At 40.4% G+C, this 20,690-nt stretch overlaps 2 protein-coding genes across 2 annotated transcripts; both read left to right on the top strand.

Annotated features, from left to right (window-relative positions):
• Positions 1 to 95: 95 nt before the first annotated feature.
• Positions 96 to 12,515, top strand: LOC310931779 (interleukin-17 receptor C; the record flags this gene model as incomplete). The annotated part of the gene is made up of 16 exons (XM_083895008.1): positions 96 to 239; positions 2,354 to 2,381; positions 2,482 to 2,616; positions 4,944 to 5,069; positions 5,234 to 5,346; positions 5,530 to 5,650; positions 6,025 to 6,066; positions 7,189 to 7,322; positions 7,433 to 7,495; positions 7,581 to 7,638; positions 7,721 to 7,953; positions 9,196 to 9,246; positions 9,352 to 9,403; positions 9,527 to 9,622; positions 9,709 to 9,747; positions 11,107 to 12,515. The coding sequence occupies 16 exons, from the start codon at positions 96 to 98 to the stop codon at positions 11,850 to 11,852; spliced, it is 2,181 nt and encodes a 726-aa protein (XP_083751134.1). The 3' UTR covers positions 11,853 to 12,515.
• A 1,238-nt stretch (positions 12,516 to 13,753) lies between these two features.
• Positions 13,754 to 20,169, top strand: creld1b (cysteine-rich with EGF-like domains 1b). The gene is made up of 11 exons (XM_083894858.1): positions 13,754 to 13,867; positions 14,878 to 14,998; positions 15,099 to 15,181; positions 15,383 to 15,493; positions 16,527 to 16,618; positions 17,410 to 17,589; positions 17,673 to 17,768; positions 18,231 to 18,314; positions 18,614 to 18,709; positions 19,476 to 19,616; positions 19,716 to 20,169. The coding sequence occupies exons 2-11, from the start codon at positions 14,882 to 14,884 to the stop codon at positions 19,934 to 19,936; spliced, it is 1,221 nt and encodes a 406-aa protein (XP_083750984.1). The 5' UTR covers positions 13,754 to 13,867; positions 14,878 to 14,881; the 3' UTR covers positions 19,937 to 20,169.
• Positions 20,170 to 20,690: the final 521 nt, after the last annotated feature.

Here is a 20,690-nt window from a genome sequence, read left to right as displayed (position 1 = left end):
CGGATAAGCAGAGCTGGTCTGTGTGTGTGTGTGTGTGTGTGTGGGGGGGGGGGGAACATTCTGGTGCCAAGTGCAGGAGCAAATGGTTTGAAGTCATGGCTCTTTGCATGTTCCTCCAGCAGACACACTCTCTCTTCTTCTTCTTCTTCTTTCTGCTGCCGCACTTCTGGGTCTTTGTGTCTGCAGGTGTGCTGGAGGTGACGAGTGACGACGACGCGCCTGAACTCAACTGCACTGAGGTAATAACAAGGGTTTTAAGAAGGATTGTAAGGGTATACTGACATTTTATGGTTAACTAAAACACAATCATCCTGGTTTGATGTAATTCTCTGTATTTATTTATATGTATATTTATTTTAATTGTGATGAGAGACTGCACTCTTAGAAATAAAAGTGCTAAGTAGAACCATATAAGGTTCTTCGGCTTGTCCTCATAGGAGAACCCCTTTTGGCTCCAGGTAGATTATTAGATTATTATTATTAGATTATTCAGGAAAGGGGTTTTAAAGGGTTCTCTGGATCAAAATGGTTCTTACGGGAACCATTAGTGTTACAAATAACCATTCAAAAAAGGGTTTTTCAGAAGCAAATGGTTCCAGGTAGAACCTCAGCTCTTGGAGAAGAACCCTTTTGGAACCCTTATTTCTAAGAGTGTAGGAAATGATGTCAAAACTGATTATTGCAATATCTTTTTTTTCACTCACGAAACAAAGAAAAATACCTTGATTGATATGTTTATATATGTACATATATATATATATATACACACACAACATTTGTGATATAACACATTTAATATAAGATGTTGTTAAGCTTTTACTTTATTTGTTTAGCCCATACACATACAAATGTTGGATAAAAACAAGCTAGAACTGTTGTTTAGTAGAAATAATGCTTTATACAGTAACATTTATATAATACAGCATATAAAATACCAGCATAATGCAGTGTTTTTATTATACTGTGAGTGGGCTGTCTCATCTCTTCTCTTCAATATGATCACTTTCAATGTTTAAACCTCAGTTTAAATCCACATTGAACTTATTATCTTAAGAAAATCCCATTATAGTATTGTTTGTAGTTCAGTTCTTCTACATTTTCTCCTCCACTCATGTACGTTTTACCACCTTTTTTGTTGTTGTTGTTGTTTTTTAGCCCGTTTATTCACTGCACGTTGAGAAAGTTTCGTGTGGAAGCTTCAGGTTCTTGTGCAGAGAGAGATTAGAGTTTAATGCCCATGATTTATTTACTCTGGCAGCCCAGCAGGACACTTTACTCTCCCTGCTCAGTTTCCAAAGACTGTTGGAAAAACACTGGCTAACTTCACATTAAAACTTTTTGTTTTTGTGACTAACACAGATTAGGGTTTAATTCGAAAAGGTAAGTTTAGGTGTAACAAAAAACTAATGGACAAGGCACAATACATGCATTTTATTCCTTAGTCATCACAGGTGTCAAATTCAAATGTCCTGGTGGCCAATGAGCATCTCGTCTGGTCAAAAGGGGGCGGGACTAGAGGGAAAAAAGTGTGTTGATATTGGTATTCATGATGATTTTAAGTAAAAAAAATTAGGTAAATCAAAGAAAGACAGATAAATCAATCTAATATTAAAGTTGCATTATGTAATAAATCTAAATCAACTGGCCATAAAATCCTCCTAATATGTCACAGAGACTCAGGAATAATGTTCATATAACAAACTGAACTCACCAACAACAACAGTACAGACAAAATATTTGCATTAAAAAAAATATTTGCAAATCATGTTTATGTTTTGAAATTGTGTTTTGGCGTCATGTGGCGCCACCTACCGCCGTCTACCAGTCATTGCAGTCAGTAGAGTCTCAGCTGCCGAGCAACCACGGGTTGCCAGTTACGTCAGAAAACGAAACCTAAAAGACCTAAGTATTTTGAATTTGAGTGTAGTAACCGTTTTTGGCCACATTCTTACATATGGCACCTTTAAGTAAATAAGAATGTAATAAAACATCAAACAAGCCTCTTATATATGTATCTGTACATGACTGTAATATAATTATTCATAATGACTTATTCTTCTATACTTTATTCTCTCACCTCGCGGAGGATAAATGAATGAATGAGCGTCGGGCAGAAAGGGAACTTGGCAAAATTGAGCTTAGCCACAGGGCAAAAGAATCTCTGCCAAATCAAATCCGCTGATGGGAGTCGTTCTTGATCACGTCTGATGTTTTAAACTGTCAAAGAACTCTTTGTTATTCTCTGTGGAAACCACCCGTCAACCTTTAATCATGATTGACTCATTTGCACGGGTGAATGGACGCGTGTCGTCGTGTTTGCTCGCTGCTCACGAACATCTTTGTTCTTCTTCAGGGTTTGACTGACTGCCACGTGAACTCAGGTAACGACAACATCGTCGTCATCATGGTGTCATTTCCTGTTAACGACGACACCCCACTGGACGAAACCAAAACGTACTCTCTCTGTGTCTCTGTCCACAGTGTCTGCGTTCTCTGCCGTCCTGCCCGAACCTAACGATGCAGTGGACGTGACGCACATGCAGCTCAGAGTCGTGCTGTGCTGCTCGGCCTCACGACACTGTCGACTCTGCCTGAGAGTCGCCATCACAGTCAGAGGTAGTCAAACTTACACACTGCAGCTTTAACTGAGCCTTCAAACCACTGAAACAATTTAAGCCGATCGCCTCCACATGACTTTCCCTACAGTGGCTGAAAAACACACATGGAGCGCACGTGAAAAGCTTCAAAAGTGGATTCTACTGCTAAATATAAAGCTGGACAATGAAATTAAACTGTGGAAATGTGTACGACACTAACTACTACTATTACTCCTACTAATAATAGTGATAATACTTTAAAATACCATAATAGCCCATTGTAAAGTAATGAAGATAATTGTTTATCTGTAAAATGATAAACTGGTGCGGTAATTTAAATCCTATACACAAAAAACAACAACACAGTAGCTGATTTTTTATTTTTTTTAATATATATATATATTTTTAATAGTTGTTGAATCTGTCTTCTGTGTTCTGTTTCTCAAACTTGCGGCTCGCGGCCCACATGCGTTCCCTCCAATCAGTTTCATGCGGCCCATCACGTGTTATCAAGTTACCATCAAAGCAATTGTATTATATATATATATATATAGTGTTTTAATGTTGTGTTGTCATTAGTGTGCGTTAACGCATGGCGCGTTTCCATGACGCCTGACCCGGAAAAATCGTGTGTTTACGTGACTCCCGATTGTTAAAAAGAGTCTCTAAAGTAACGCTAAACTTTAAAAACAGAGGCACACATACGCAGTACAACAGGTACGCTGGTTATTTGTAGCGCTGCTCTTTTCCTTTCATAAACAGACCAGTTCCACTCTAGGCTCGCTAACCGGCGCTAAAGGAGCTAACACAGCCAACCGAGCTAACTGATAAACGGTGCCTGGACTCCGGTGCCACGGTCTCCGGTCAGTCGTTATGGAAACGTGTCATGTGCTTACTTTAACGTTACAGTTTTATTTATTTATTTGCTTTCATTTTTGATTCTACTAAAGATTAATTTTGCACCATGAACATGTTTGTATTGTGGTCTACATGGTTTCGTATCAAAACAAAGACCATCGCGAAAGATCATCATGACTAGCATAACTGCGATAGCCTGTCATGACAGATTATTGTATGATACTGAGACCAGCTTCCTTTGAGTTTTTACCATCAAAGCAATAGTATTATATATATGTATATATATATATATATAGTGTTTTAATGTTGTGTTGTCATTAGTGTGCGTTAACGTTAACACATGGCGCGTTTCCATGACGACTGACCCGGAAAAATCGTGTGTTTACGTGACTCCCGATTGTTAAAAAGAGTCTCTAAAGTAACGCTAAACTTTAAAAACAGAGGCACACATACGCAGTACAACAGGTACGCTGGTTATTTGTAGCGCTGCTCTTTTCGTTTAATAAACAGACCAGTTCCACTCTAGGCTCGCTAACCGGCGCTAAAGGAGCTAACACAGCCAACGGAGCTAACTGATAAACGGTGCCTGGACTCCGGTGCCACGGTCTCCGGTCAGTCGTTATGGAAACGTGTCATGTGCTTACTTTAACGTTACAGTTTTATTTATTTATTTGCTTTCATTTTTGATTCTACTAAAGATTAATTTTGCACCATGAACATGTTTGTATTGTGGTCTACATGGTTTCGTATCAAAACAAAGACCATCGCGAAAGATCATCATGACTAGCATAACTGCGATAGCCTGTCATGACAGATTATCGTATGATACTGAGACCAGCTTCCTTTGAGTTTTTACCATCAAAGCAATAGTATTATATATATGTATATATATATATATATAGTGTTTTAATGTTGTGTTGTCATTAGTGTGCGTTAACGTTAACACATGGCGCGTTTCCATGACGACTGACCCGGAAAAATCGTGTGTTTACGTGACTCCCGATTGTTAAAAAGAGTCTCTAAAGTAACGCTAAACTTTAAAAACAGAGGCACACATACGCAGTACAACAGGTACGCTGGTTATTTGTAGCGCTGCTCTTTTCGTTTAATAAACAGACCAGTTCCACTCTAGGCTCGCTAACCGGCGCTAAAGGAGCTAACACAGCCAACGGAGCTAACTGATAAACGGTGTCTGGACTCCGGTGCCACGGTCTCCGGTCAGTCGTCATGGAAACGCGTCATGGGCTAACGTTAACGTTACAGTTTTATTTATTTATTTGCTTTCATTTTTGATTCTACTAAAGATTAATTTTGCACCATGAACATGTTTGTATTGTGGTCTACATGGTTTCATATCAAAACAAAGACCATCGCGAAAGATCATCGTGACTAGCATAACTGCGATAGCCTGTCATGACGGATTATCGTATGATACTGAGACCAGCTTCCTTCCTGAGTTTACGGCCTGTGGTTGTGTCGCATGTGCAGCTGCAGAGGACGATCACGTGACGCAGGTTTCTGAAGAGTCTGGTGATCACAACGACGAGGAGGAGTTCCTCAGTCTGAACCAACGGCCGGAGGGAAGTGGTCAGCATGTTCTCCATGAACCACCAGGTAGAAAACAGTAGACTAAAAACACACTTATTTTTTCCGGGGTTAGGGTTGGGCTAGGGTTGGGCTAGGGTTGGGCTAGGTTTAGGGTGAGGGTTAGGTTTAGGGTTGGGTTAGGGTTGGGTTAGGGTTTCTAACCGAGGTAACTCCTCTCTCATCTTCTGCAGCTTTGGTTCAAGTGTGTCTCAGCTCTCCAGGTCGTCAGGAAGTTTGGAAGACGCTCCAGTTCAAACTGAGCCAATCCGGTGTCATCCAATCTTCCCAAACGTCTACAGAGAAGGTGCAGTAATCCTGCTGTCAAAATGAAGCTCCGTATTCTGACGTCTGTGTGTTGTGTGAATGGTAGAATCTAATCCCCCATATTCGTGAGCTCACTCTGCTCTGAATAATACTGAAACTCTTCTTAAACGTCTCACTTTTAGTCGCTCCAGAACATCTTTGTCTTGCGTTTGTGACTCAGCAGATGCAGCTGCTGCTCACAGAGGCGGTGGCGTTCGACAGTCCCGTCGTGGTCCACGTGTACGCTCGCTCAGTGGGAACTCACAGCATGGTCAAAAATATCACAGTCCCATCTTTAGAAGAAGGTGAGGTTCAACAAAAGACACGGTGAATTGGTACATTCTTAGAAAAAAGAGTGCTAAGTAGAACCATAAGGTTCTTCGGCTTGTCCTTATAGGAGAACCCTTTTTGGCTTCAGGTAGAACCTTTTTTATAAAGGTTCAACCTGGAACCCTTTTGGAGTGTTCCATCAAGAACCCTTGAAAAACCCTTTATTCAGGATCCTCTGGATCAAAATGGTTCTTACTGAAACCATTAGTGTTACCAAGAACCCTTGGAAAACCCTAGGGTTTTTTCAGAAGCAAATGGTTCCAGGTAGAACCTCAGCCCTTGTAGAAGGACGCTTTTGGAACCCTTATTTCTAAGAGTGTAGAGTAATGTTCTTCCTTCCACCTTTCAGTTTGCTCCATGAACCTCGAGACGACGGTGAAGGAATGTGACGGTAAGAGAACTTTACAAAACAGCTTGTTTATTATTATGTTCCTACCTCCATTCTGATTACACACAACTCCATTTATCGACTACTTTATCCCATCACCAGATATTTACACGGTATTTTATACAATGTTCTTAATGTTCTCAGTGCAACACAAGAATATGTCTGGCTCTAAACACTTAGAGCCTGGATTAAACTGCTGTTCTTCATCCTCATATTTATTTAAAATTTGTATATTATTATTAGGAGTCCTGGTATTTTCTATTGAACCGATTTATGATTTATGTTTTTACTCTGCACTCTTAGAAATAAAAGTGCTAAGTAGAACTATATAAGGTTCTTCGACTTGTCCTCATAGGAGAACCCTTTTTGGCTCCAGGTAGAACCTTTTTATAAAGGTTCCACCTGGAACCCTTTTGGAGGGTTCCATCAATGACCCATTATTCAGGAAAGGGGTTTTAAAGGGTTCTCTGGATTCTTACAGGAACCATTAGTGTTACCAAGAACCCTTGAAAAACCCTTTCTTCCTGAAAGGGTTTTTCAGAAACAAATGGTTCCAGGTAGAACCTCAGCCCTTGTAGAAGAACCCTTTTGGAACCCTCATTTCTAAGAGTGTACTTAAATTCATCGGTTAGCCTGTTCTGTAATTGTAATAAAACACACATATCAACATAAATTGTCCTGGCATACTGCATTTTTAAATGTATTTTCCCTCTTAAACTGTCTCTCTAAAAAAAATTTCTTTATTTCATTTGGAGAATAAGTTATTTCTTGCTTTGAATATTATTTGCGCTGTTTTAAAATATAAATATCAGAATATTTTGAGTTGAGGAGTTGCTATACAGGATAAAGACAGCGTTGAATTGACTGTTGATAATCAACACCCTCCATTTGGAGGACAAGCCAGACCATAATAATTAAAATGAGAATAAAAATACTTCAATATTCTCATGTATTTTCTTAAATAACAGAAAAAATATCAAACTTTTCAGTGAGATTTCTTGCCGTGCAGCTGTCCGTCAGTGTCCTGCTCTCATCTGACAGATTACAGTTTACATTGATTTGTGTAATTTGAAGCCTTCACACAGCTTCAGTTGTAATCCACGCCGTGTCTCTGCTTCGTCTCAGCTCCCAGACTCCGAGCTCAGACCGACTCCGAGAGAAACGTCGTCCTCCAGCTGCTGGACGACGACGACGCCAGACGAGACGAGCTCATGTATCGGATGATTTGGAACGAAAGGCCTGGAGAGATTCTGTCATGGGTCAGTCAGTCACTCAGACCACGTGTTACATTCAGAGTATGAATCAACTCCATATTAATATTCATACTCTCTCTATGTATCTGTGTGACCTCCATTTTTAACCTTTGCAGCCAAAGGGCAAGAGAGAAATGCTCATTTCTTCAAACGCCGTAGCTCCATGCCTGTGTTTCCAGGTAGTTCCTGTGTTAATCTAGCAGATTATAAATGGCAGCTTTACAGATTGAATAAATACTTGTATAAATAAATGTTTGTTTTCAGGTTTGGTGGAAGGGAAAGGATCTTCGAAGACAATTCTGTCCTTTCATGAACCAACAAGGTAAAAAAAATATTATATATAATATTTAATTAAATACAACAACAATGAATTCTCTTTATTTATTTATTTATTTTTGGTGCAGATGCACTTGAAAGAATGCAGCACAACGTGTCCGTGTCCGTGGAGGAGTTCCAGACGAGGGAGGGCGGCGCGGGGCTGAGCTGGAATGTGACTGCCCCCTGCAGGCTGGAGGCGGACGTGTGGCTGTGCAGGAAAGACGTGGACGGAGGCCGATGTGACGAGGTGACGGGCTCCAGGCAGACGCTCCATGACCACGAAGATGCAGGCTGGAGTGCAACACGCAATGCACACTGGGTAAAAACTCTTTTCCAAACTTTTATTTCAAGTTCTACTTGAGAAAATGTTGACCTCTTGGTCTAGCAACATTATCACCAACGTTTAAATACAGTGGTGTAAAAACAGACTTTTCACAGTGTACCACTGGTGGCACACGCACCACAGTTTGAGAACCATGGGGTCTGGTTACAAGCTCTTCGCCCTCAGGTCGTTATAAAACTCCTTAAGTCCCACTTCTCTTGATCTCCGTCGTCAATAACAGCCTCGGCTAATGGCCTGCGCGCGTGAGAACGAGTAATAATCATCCGTATCATTTTTGATGATGGTGTCTCCTCTGGTGCTAAAACTAGCACAAAGTAGTAAAAGAATAGTAGAAATCACATTATAATATCAGAAAAGTCAAAGAAGGTCAGAAAAGGAAGTTAAATTCTGCACGGAATTTGCGTGAAATTAAAAATTTGCAAAAAGCAACAGCAGAGATGTGACCATTAAAGGTGCATTATGTGATAAATCTAAAGCAACTGGCCGTAAAATCCTCCTAATATGTCACAGAGACTCAGGAATAATGTTCATATAACAAACTGAACTCACCAACAACAACAGTACAGACAAAATATTTACATTAAAAAAATTATTTTGCAGACTGCAAATCATGTTTTGGCATGTGGCGCCACCTACCGCCGTCTACCAATCATTGCAGTCATTAGAGTCTCGGCTGCCGAGCAACCACGGGTTGCCAGTTAGGTCAGAAAACGAAACCTAAAAGACCTCGGTATTTTGAATTGGAATGTAGTAACCGTTTTTGGCCACATTCTTACATATGGCACCTTTAATGTCCATACGACACGTCACACGACACCTTAACTCATCATTTACCTTTGTTTTATTCAAGACTGCATATTAGCTGAAGCTACGCGTCTTACACACATTACATTTTCCATTTTGTGGCAGTGTTTATATTAAAGATTAAATAAGATTTTCCTTTAAAGAAAAAAAGCATTTGACCACTTATATTTTCTGTCTTGAGAACCAGTTTCTTGTAAATCTCAAATGCTGGTTAAAATAAATAAATAAATAAATGCTCATAACTTCATCTTTATGTGGCATTTACTGACTAAATGATCAGTGCTGGTTCACGTTCAGTGGAAAAATGCAAAAACTGTACATCAATATGAAATATCACATTGAATATATCAGTTTATAAATGAATTTTTGGCTCAATTTGTAATTTTCTAATGACATTTTTCATTCACTTTTCAGAAAACAGGAGAGTTCAATATGTCATCGTCACATCCTCTGCTCTGTGTCCAGGTGATACTTTTGCTTTGTGTCTAATATAATGCAAAATATGTAAAAAAATATACATAGAGAATGAGTTTGTTCATATTTTGCATGAATTCTTTGGCTCATTTTCAGATAAAGATACATGGGATGGAGTCGTACTTAGAGCCTCACTGTCCGTTTGCAAGTAGGGCTGTTAATAATCATGATTCAGACGCATATTAAGTGACTTTAATGTTTCATAAAAATTAAATTAATAACCAGACACAGTAAATTGGCTAATGATTACATTTTTATTTATTTTCCCCAGCATCTCGGTGGAGATGGAGTCTGCCGCTCCTCGTCGGGCTGCTGCTGATATGCCTGACTATATTAGGAGCCTATTTTATACAAGGGGTCCTGAAAGGTCATCTCGCTATTTGTGGCTCATTAAATATTAAGAGCGGCTCAGGAGAAAAAGACCTAAGTGTGTGCCCTGTTTTTTCCCCTCAGGATACGTTTGGAGGTGGTTGAAAGAAGACGATGTTAAAGGTCTGTGCGGATCAAAGTAAACACACACACATATCTTCTTAAAGGAATAGTTTAAGAAGCCTGCTTAAGTCTTTGATATCTTAAAGTGGACCTAGACCGGAAGTTCCAATTAACGCTGTTTTTTTAGTGTGTAAAAAACAGAGGTTCTCCTGAACAGCAGATCGTCCTGCTCCGGGCACTAGTCCGGGCACTAGTCCGGGCACATTTGGTTTTGTACATTGAACCGCAGAAGAAGAATAACGTCCGTTGTGGAGGTGTTTCACGAGCGTCAGTGTCTCTGACTCTGGGTCAAAGTCATAAAAGGGACTGCGGCGGGGAGTCGTGAAGAAGCTATTTTTAAACATTGTTAAAACAATGTTTTGATAATGAGTAGCAGTGCATCCACCGTTCCAGAGGGGGGAGCTGCGCTTCTGAGAGCTGGTGTGCTGATTATGTCACTTCCGGGTATTGGCCAATCACAAGACAGTTGGGAAGGCTCTACGCTGGCTGGCCAAACACATTCTGTCTTCTGGGTGTGAGATTTCAGTCTGAAACACCGCGGCTGAGGACAGCGTCAGTAAGGAGAGATTTCTATCGGCTTGTTTACAGCAACTAGGAGGTTTTTGACCATAAAAACAAGTTAATATATGTAAGTAGACCTCCATAACTAACATATATGCGCAACAGGACCACTCTGTGAGCTTTGAGAACATTTCTGCTGCTTTATCTTAACCTTTGACCTTTTTTCGACTGGAAACTCTAGTTTGTAAACTGTCGACTCTCCTGGACTAAAGTCCATACAACATTTTAACGTTTTAGCCTTTGGGAGCTGTTAGCCAACTGTAGAGATTTCCGATTATCCCATCCGTCTGTGTTTTAATGTTGTCTGCTGAAATGTCTCCACAAGTGATTCCCTGACTGCTCTGCTAGCTGGCTGCAAAAAGTGGAATGGATTTCCTGAGCGGAGGCGTGCCTCAATGAGACGTGGAGTAATGAATGATGCACGCCTCCGTTCAGGAAATCCATTCCACAGTTTACTAGCCAGCTAGCAGGCGAGCATTATTAACCAGGAAAATCATCTCCGCAACGTCCTGCAGAGTTTACATTGGCCGGTATATGGCGGCTTTTGGCTGTTAGCAAAAAAAAAATTGTCACCGACCAAAATGTCAGGTGGAAAAAATGCCAAATAATTGAATCACGGATAAAGGGGCCGTCCACACGGAGACGGTGTTTTAGGACTTGAATCTGGTTAGTGGCTAAAATGGTTTTACCTTGGGTCCACACTGATGTGCCATGTTTTTGGTGAGTATGAGTGTGGTCTCGAAGGCAGGGACACATTGAATCACACTTCAAAAACCTTCCACTTGTCTTCTGGTGCAGGTGCAGTGGGCGGTGGCCATGTGGTGTTGCTGTACTCGTCCGATGACGGCCAGGATTTGCCGGGGTTGATGTGTCAGCTGGGCTCCTCCCTCCAGACTCTGGGTTTCAGCGTGTCTCTGGATCTGTGGAGCCAGGCAGAGCTGGCCGTGCTGGGCCCCGTGCCTTGGCTTCATTCAAGACTGGACCGACTTAAACGGCAGGGCGGCAAAGTGGTGCTGGTGCTGACGCAGGCCTCGTGGAGAAGAGCCGAAGAGTGGGGAGCTCAGAGCTGGGAGAGGAGCGCTCCTGCTCCCCCTCCCTGTGTCGACGCTTTCAGTGCGTCGCTGAGCTGCATTCTCGCAGACTATCTACAGGGCCGCGCCGGTGAGCGATTCATGTTGATACAGTTCGAGTCACTTCCGCCAGAGCCTCAAGGCGGTTTCAGGCCGCTGCCAGAACTTTTCCGCGGCCTTCACGTCTACAGCCTCCCCTCCCAGAGTCTGGGTTTTCTGACTGAACTGGCCGGAGCTCGTCAAATGACCACGGCGTCAGCCAGACGTAAGAGGGCGGGGGGGCTCAGGGTGGCCTCTCGAACTCTAGCGAGAGGGCTGTCGGGGTTCACAGCAGGGGCGACCATGTTACGCCTGGCAGCCGTGTCTCCGAGTTGCGTTGGGGCACAGGAGGAAGCAGTGCCGTTGCAGCAGTGTCTGATTACGCCTCCTTCCAGCCCGGACTCAAGAAAGGCCAGTGAGATGGAATGGGTCTGAGGGCAGGAGAGGATGACCCTTGATGACTGAACCTCAGTTTTCAGAAGAGAAGCCAGTAATGACTTGAAGGAACCTGGAGTAATCCTCTGGCATGGCTTACACAGTCCCAGGACCAAACTTTGAACCGACTGGATTTCTATTCACACCAGAAACAAATCAGATAGGAACCAACCAAAGATTGGAGATGGTTACCACCGGGAACCCAATAATACATCATCAGTGGACATGTTAATGTACGCTGTAGATGAGAAGAAGGAAGGATAACATGGAAATGACAAAGAAAACAAAGAACACACAGTTGTGTTTACATCCTCCCATGTTCTGTATTGAAGATCATTGATGCTTCAGGTGGAACAATGGTGGACCAAGGACCAAGAGTCCAAATGGAACTAGAGCCTGAATGGGAGCCATTCCAGGGCTTACTAGTGTGAAAACGCTATGTGAAATGCGCAAGAAGATTATTATTTTTCAGCCTCTTTAGACATCTAGGGCCTTGTAGTCGTAAAAAATGTGTGTTATCTTGTTTGGCTAAAGTGCATAACATTCACACATGAATCTAAGGGAAGCCACAGAATGGTGGTGTGTGGAGAGTTTATTACAAAAAGAGCTCAAGCCACATCCACAGTGACAAAAATCTTTCTAAAACCCTAAGAATTTTCTGTAAATCACCTCCAAAAACCCTCATTTGCGCCTGTCTTGTGTCTTGAACACAATGATATCAGAGAGAAACAATCTTTATGTCTTATGTGTATTTATTTACTTGTATTGACAAGCTGGGTGTCCATGAGTCGACTATGAAAACCTGAGAGACTCAAATAAAAATATTTTAACTCAAATAAGACATTTCCTCTCTCAGAGTGTAGTGATTGATTATTTCAGACTGGTTATAACAGTTCAATACTGTTTAAAATGTGTCTTGGAAATGATAAATAGCAATTCAGCAAAGACGTAACAGTCCTAAAATATATACAAATATATTATTATAAATAGTGTATGGTTAATGATGGGTGAGATGCAGCATTATTGGTTGTTAGAATAGCTCTTAAACTGGGATTGGGCGGTGTCATTTTCTGTGTGGCAGCTGCATGGAAAACAGACTGCGGTCGAATCAGCCGTTCCTTTAATTCAAGTGCGCGATTAATCCAATGTTTACGGTAACAGCGAAACAACACCCCCGGAAGACTGTTTTTTCTTCTTCTTTATGTGAATGAACCGATGATTTATTTATTTATTTATTCATTCATTTTTTAAATTATAACCAAATACAACTATATAAACCACAAACATCAATGTATTGTTGAACAAAAAAAGGAGTAGGTGCATAGCCAAAATAAATACATACAAAATAGAATAAGAAACAAAATAAATGTTAAGAAAATGGACATTAATTGTCAAAATAAATAGTTAATATAGTAAAATTAGAAGAGGGCGAGAACTTTTTTTCAAGTCATATTCTTCAACAATGTGTAGTATGTTCAACAGTACAGAATTTCACATTTATTATCATCACTTATGAACTGAATGTTGACTCAATTTATACCACTGTAAAGCTAAACTTAACCTATTAAGGTATATCACGTGTAAACAAACATACGTATGGGTAATGTATTTTAAATTAACCTTAAAATTCAAACCTGCCGAAAAAATCCTCCCAAATGTGACGCACTGGTCCTTATTTTGAAAACCGGATGTAGATGAGCTCGCGCAACGCGTGTACCGTAAAGTTCGTAATTCCGGCGCACTGCAAATGTAGGAGCAGCTGTTTGACCACGGAAATTCAAATGACGGCGTGACCGCAGCGAAAAGGCTCAGAACCTCCTGGAAGCTTCATTTCATCCTCAGTCTGCGCTGTACGACAAACAAGTGACGGCATCAAACAGCGTTTCTTTCTGCGGGAAATGGCAAACCTGGCGCATTAAAACCGTCCGTTCAAAAAATATGAAACGACTCTTTTATTGTATGAACCAGCAGGAAATCAGACAGTCATCAGTGGTGGTGCAGCGGACGTGGTAGAGGTAAGACTGAAGCAGCACTTGCTAATGTTAGCTATTTAACGTCAACAAATACGGTTTAATTCCTGTGTGGATAAATGTGAAATATACTCGGGTTACTGACGCTGACTAAACTGACTTGTTCGTTGTAGTCTGCTAATACGGGATGATACAGTGAAAGCTTTGGCTAGCAGCTAACTATCGACTTTAACCCGGGTTAGTTAGCTGCTTGTGTGTGTGGTGCTGATGCTGCTGAGCTAACAAGCTAAAGCTATTGATGGGGTGTAATGTGAGCATCTAAACCAGGCCAAGCTGTTTGTCTGAAAGCTTTTTCTACCAAGAACCAAATACCAAACTACACGATGATTTTATTTTATTTAGTTATGCGTGTAGTCTATGTGTTTAATTTATTTCACCCACATTATAAAATGATGTGTGTTTTTATAAAAGTAGTATTCAAATTCAACTTTATTTGTAAAGCTGCTGTGAAACAACGACATAAAATAAATGACAACACACAAAACATGGGTTAAAGTAATAGCTGTACAATAAATTACAATAATAATAATAATAATAATAAAAATACTTGTAAACAAAACTAGAACAAAATAAAATAGTAATGCCAAAATGGCTGTACAAAGGGCCATATATTGGACACATTTTCAAAATAAAAGCTTATACAATGTGGTTAAGAAACAACATACAATTTAAGAGTGCTAATTTTTACTTTCCAATTAAGGTTTCTTTAAATTCTGCAAAAATGACAAGGCCCACACCTGGATTTGTACATTTACATAGAAATAAACAGATGCTCTTCAAAGTAAAACATGTTTCTCCCCTTTATCTGTTTTAGTATGATCAGGATAACCCTATGTGGTCTTTACAAATTAACACAACATATATCACTGATGTACAGATTTACCTGTTGTTTTGTCTTATTTGTGCTTCGTTGTTTTATGAGCAGCCCTTGATTCAATATATGCAATATTTGTGTTTATTAATGTTTTACTTCATGTTTATTTGCCTCTCTGCAGGATCATGTGGTGGGCCTGGCTGTTCCTGCCTGCTCTGCTGCTCCTCTCAGAGTTTTCTGCGGCGAGAGTCCAGACAGCGTCATGCCAGACCTGTAGAAAACTTACTGAAAGTTTCATCGAGGTACTGCAGATCATTTAGTGCAGTGAGCTCTACCATTCATGTCCGCCCTGTTCCAGTTTTCTTGTTGTTTAAAGAACTTGAATATGTCCCTCTGTTTCAGGGCTTGGAGAGAACAGCCAACAAAAACTTTGGGGGTGGTAACACAGCCTGGGAAGAAGAGAAGTTGGCCAAGTATACACGCAGGTAAGAGCATGTGTTATTTTATTTTTATTTCCACAAACCTGTGGGAATGCCTGTCTGGTTTCAAGTCTCAGAAAATGTAATCTTATTATATCACCAAACCATTCTGAAGAATGTTAGTGCATCATATAGTTCTTGTCTGCCCCCATGTGTAATATTTTAACTAGTGCATTACATCTCTTAATTGTTGTCTTCTTGTTCAAGTGAGACTCGGCTGCTCGAGATTGTAGAAGCTGCCTGTGAGAAAACAGACTTTGAATGTAACTGGCTGCTGGAGCAGATAGAAGACCAAGTGGAAACATGGTGGTTCCACAGGTAAATGTGTGTGTCTGTGTGCGCATGTGTGTGGCAATTGTGGTTTTTCCTGATATCATCACTTTCAGTGCAAAAGCTATGAAGTTGGTAATCGACAGGAAGTTAAAATACATTTTTTACACTGCAGTTTAAAAGTTTGGGGATAATGTTGTTGATAATGCAATTTAAAATGAATAAATAGATACTGGGTTGTGTTGTCTGTACCAGAGAAATAATTAGAATTTTACTGAATTAGAATTAGTTATTTTTATACTAATACTCAACTTATTGTGTTCAGACTTTAAAGTCAAAGGTCGTCAATAAAGGTTGTCTACATTCACCCCAGATGGGACTCAAACCCACAATCCCTGGCTTAGGAGGCCAGTGCCTTATCCATTAGGCCACTGGGGCACACATCATCCGAATTCTGTTGACTTTACAATCACACTTCGTTCTGAGTTCACACAATAGAGCTGCAGACGTCATGTGACTTGCTGGCGTTTTGCCTGTTTTTGTGTGAGCTACTGGACACAGAGTTTTCCCCATAGGGAGGAGTCAAGCACCAACCTACACTAGCGTTCAAAAGTTTGGGCTCACCTATACAATCTTGTTTGTGTTTTCCATTAAAAGTCACACTTTTATTCATCAAAAGAGTTGCAAAGTGAATAGAAAATATAGTCAAGACATTGACAAGATTAGAAATAATGATTTTTATTCAAAATAATCGTTTTGCCCTTTCGTCAAAGAATCATTGCACAAGGGTTTTCTAATCATCCAAAGTCTTCCAACGCCATTAGCAAACACAATGTACCATTAGAACACTAGAAATGGGCCTCTATACACCTATGTACATATAGTATTCCAGTAAAAACCAGACGTTTGCAGCTAGAATAGTCGTTTACCACATTGACAATGTATAGAGTGTATTTATGATTCATTTAATGTTATATTCATTGAAAAAAAGTGCTTATCTTTCATAAATAATCTAAGTGAGCCCAAACTTTTGAACAGTAGTGTAACATCATGCCACCGTTCTTCCCTCGTGTGTCTGTAGGCAGCAGGAGGCACCAGACCTGTTCGAGTGGCTGTGTATAGAGGAGCAAAGACTCTGCTGTCCACCTGGACACTTTGGACCTGACTGCAAAGGTTTGGGAATTCCTACAGTATAGAAATTCTTATTATGTCTTAAAGCCTGCCACACACTATAGAGGCTTTACAAATAGGACAAAACGTGGGAGACCACAGACTAGACGATCCAGTCAAGACGCAGGACCACACACTTGGCATTTTATGAAACCATTTCAAGGAGGAGATTCCAGGGATCCACAAAAACTTGTGGTCGCTGTCAGTTAAAAGCTGTGGGCGAAATCATGACTGAGAAGACTGGCTTTTACAAGTTATGGTTCTAAACAATCAATTATTCATCGATTACTAAATGAATCGTCAACTATTTTGATAATCTATTAATTGGTTTGAAGCTGTTTTCATGATTAAAACCAGATTTCTGATTGTTCTTAAATGTGAATATTTTCTTAAAAACATAACAAAGAAATAATTAAAACTGAATCATTTTGGTTTGTGGACAAAACAAGACATTGCAGAACATCGTCATTTCCAGGTTTGACAAACACTGATCAACGATTTCTGACATTTTATGGACCAAGCGATTCATCAAGAAAATAATCAACAGATTAATCGATTACGGTTATTGGTTATATTACATATTACAGGATAATTTGGCCAAATAATCTGTTCAAATTAGCTTAAATTCAGTAGGCACCTGCGATCGTCGGAAGGGCCAAAACTGACTAACATCTGGCCAATTCTCCTCCTATGCGGAGCAGGCTTTATTGTTTAGATTTTGACTACAATGCTTGTCATTGTATTAAAGCTTGAGTTTCCTCAGAATCACTAATACCATGTTTGTCTAAAAACAGAGTGTCCGTCAGGACCTGGTGGTGTGTGTGGCGGCCTGGGTCGCTGTGAGGGGGAGGGGACTCGCCTGGGCGATGGCGAGTGTGTCTGTGATCCTGGATACTCGGGCCATCTGTGTCAGAGCTGTGCTGACGGCTACTACAGAGAGAAAAGCTCCAATGAAAGCACAGGAGGCTGCACAGGTGCTACACTTTGTTCAGATTTGTTTGTTTTGTTTGGAAAAATCCCCCCTGTTAACTGTTGTCACGTCTCTCATCGCGTGCAGCTTGCTACCACTCGTGTAAGAAATGCTCAGGACCACAGGACTACAAGTGTCTCGACTGCAAAGCCGGCTGGATCCTTCACGACAACAAATGTGTGGGTGAGTGTGGCTTTAGAGTGTGGCAGTGATTCTGTGCCTGTCAAAGATGTACGGTGGCCCTGAGGTGCAAAACAAAAAACGCAAACGCTTATTACAAAACGCAAAACAAAAACACAAAAAAACACAAACCCAAAAAAGAACACACACACAAAAAACACACAAAAAAACACAAATCAAGAAACACAAACGCAAAATAAGAAATGCAAAACAAAAAACACAAATCAAGAAACACAAACGCAAAACAAAAAACACAAATCAAGAAACACAAACGCAAATCAAGGAACACAAACGCAAATCAAGAAACGCAAAAAACAAAATGCAAACACAAAAGCAGAAAACACGAAAACATTAACTAAGTTTGTGTGTTGCGTTGTGTTTTTTGTTTTGAGTTTTGTGATTTGCACCTCCGGGCCACTGTACAGATGCGTTGTCTGACTGCTCTTGTACTTGTGTCTCTTGCAGATATCGACGAGTGTGGAACAGAGCTGGCTCGCTGTCTGTCCAACACGTACTGTCACAACACAGACGGATCTTATGAATGCAGAGGTAGGAGCTCTTTTCTTTAGTTACTTACTGCTGTTATGCATCTAATTAAAAACATTTATTGGATAATTTGGACACTTTTTTTGCTTGAAGACGTAGCACAGACGCACACATTTAAATCCCTCCCTATCGCACCTTCATTCTAGTCCACCTTCTAGCACCAGTCATGGGAAAATTCATATTCACATTGCTCTTCCACGATATGTTTATTTATGAAGATATAACCATTATAAAACTACATCATGTGCTAAAGTGAGTTATACGTTATGTGTTATTAGAGATTTTTTTTTCTTTGTGTCCAGGCTGTGACCAAGCATGTGTGGGATGCATGGGCAGTGGACCTGCCCGCTGTAAGAAATGTGCACGTGGATACAAACTGAAAGGAGCCAAATGTCTCGGTAAGTAAACATGAACTCCACAAAATGTCCAGAAACATGATTTAACACTATAATGATAAACACTATGATAAAACATGATTAATTAATTAAGTTTATCAAACTCTTTTATATGACTTAGTTGATGTAAATACAACCATAGGGATGAAAACATGGATTTTTTTTTACCCTTTATTTTTAATTGACATAGGAATAAACTAGATAAATGGGAATAATTTGTCTATTGTTTGCCGTCCCCAAAAGTTTGGGTTCACCTATACTATTTTGTTTGTGTTTTCCATTAAAAGTCAGACTTTTATTCATCAAAAGAGTTGAAAAATGAATAGAAAATATAGTCAAGACATTGACAAGATTAGAAATAATGATTTTTATTCCAAATAATCATTTTGCTCTTTCGTCAAAGAACCAGCAAAACTGTTTTCAGCTGTGCTAACATCATTGCACAAGGGTTTTCAAGGGTTTTCTAATCATCCAATAGCCTTCTAACGCCATTAGCAAACACAATGTACCATTAGAACACTGGAAATGGGCCTCTATACACCTATGTACATATTCCATTAAAAACCAGACGTTTGCAGCTAGAATAGTTGTTTACCACATTAGCAATGTATAGAGTGTATTTATGATTCATTTAATGTTATATTCATTATTTTTCCTTCAAAATAAGGACATTTTTAAGTTACTCTGGGTCAAACACGCTCACAGCAGCAGGAACACTTTACAGAACGTTTATGTCCCTAAACGCTTTGTCTTTCGCTTCCTTGCACAGATGTGGATGAATGTAATGAGCGTGCAATAGCGTGTCCAGGACTCAATGAGGCCTGCATCAACGAGGAGGGCTCCTTCCACTGTGACTGTGCTAACGGCTTCATCAGAAGAGACAGCATTTGTGTTGAGAATAAACCACCTGGTTTGTAATCTGGACCAGTTTACTTCGAGCGTACGATATGCTGTGTTTTTTTACAGCTTCTCTAACTTTCTTGTCTCGTCTCGTACATTTGTCCCTCAGTTGACCCAGATAAAGGTCTGTTTGACGACATGACGGACGACGAGGTTCTCGTGCTGCAGCAGATGTTCTTCGGCATCATCATCTGCGCCCTGGCCACGCTCGCCGCCAAGGGCGACATGGTCTTCACCGCCATTTTCATCGGAGGCGTGGCCGCCATGGCCGGATACTGGCTGACGGAGAAGGGAGACTACATGTTGGACGGATTCCTGAAGGGACGCTAGTGACCACAGCCTTGGAAATACCAAAAGGTAAAAGCGGATCGAGAGTTCACTGAGACGGGGAAACGTTCACTACGATGCTTGCCTTTTTCAGGGATTTCTTTAGTTTTCGGGGAGTTACTTGAAAGGGCTCGGGTTTGTTTTATGTTAATGAGTTCGATAAAGCGGGGAACTTTGAAGGCGACAAAGCCATAAATCTTGAAGACGGCCACATTGCACTGATATAAAGGAACTCAATCCCCCTACCTCGACTTTGTTGGGATCAAGGGTGACGTGAAGTGAAGACCACTACTGATTGTCACAAGTTTATTATGCATCTGAATATCTCATCTCAGCCTCGAGGAAATGATGTCGTTTTTCTTCCACACAATCCAAAAAAAAAAAAAAACCTCCAGTCATCGCGTGTCCGTTGTTTATTCACGATGTCACGTCTGTGAAGCAGAGCAGTTTGAATGCTACACTGGTTTGACTCTTGGGATGAGGAAATTTCAAGAATTTCCTTAAATCAGCTCAAACAGGAAGCTCAAAGGAACTCTGGGATCTTTTCTTCATGAACCACTGCTTATTTATGTTCACATGATAATTCCTGAATGTTTCTTTTGGGTTTTCTTTTAGTAACACTGCATGTAAACAGGAAGTGTAATGAAATAATTTATTTTGGCATGGAACCTTTAGCTGCTGCTGGATCACTTTTTAAGGTTTGGTAAATACCAGCTCTATTCTTGATGATGTTAGCCATTTTTTTTGCCTCTTATTA

The sequence above is a fragment of the Microchirus variegatus genome (assembly GCF_963457635.1).
Source record: "Microchirus variegatus genome assembly, chromosome: 9".
NCBI lineage: Eukaryota > Metazoa > Chordata > Actinopteri > Pleuronectiformes > Soleidae > Microchirus > Microchirus variegatus.
This window is presented reverse-complemented; position numbering and strand designations above follow the sequence as displayed.

What these genes read in the sequence shown, in the direction of transcription:
- creld1b (XM_083894858.1), top strand. Translation starts at nt 14,882, where the DNA reads ATGTGGTGGGCCTGGCTGTTCCTGCCTGCTCTGCTGCTCCTCTCAGAG. An exon ending in CTTTGGACCTGACTGCAAAG is followed by an intron (nt 16,619 to 17,409) that starts GTTTGGGAATTC and finishes GTCTAAAAACAG; the next exon opens with AGTGTCCGTCAGGACCTGGT. An exon ending in TCACGACAACAAATGTGTGG is followed by an intron (nt 17,769 to 18,230) that starts GTGAGTGTGGCT and finishes TGTCTCTTGCAG; the next exon opens with ATATCGACGAGTGTGGAACA.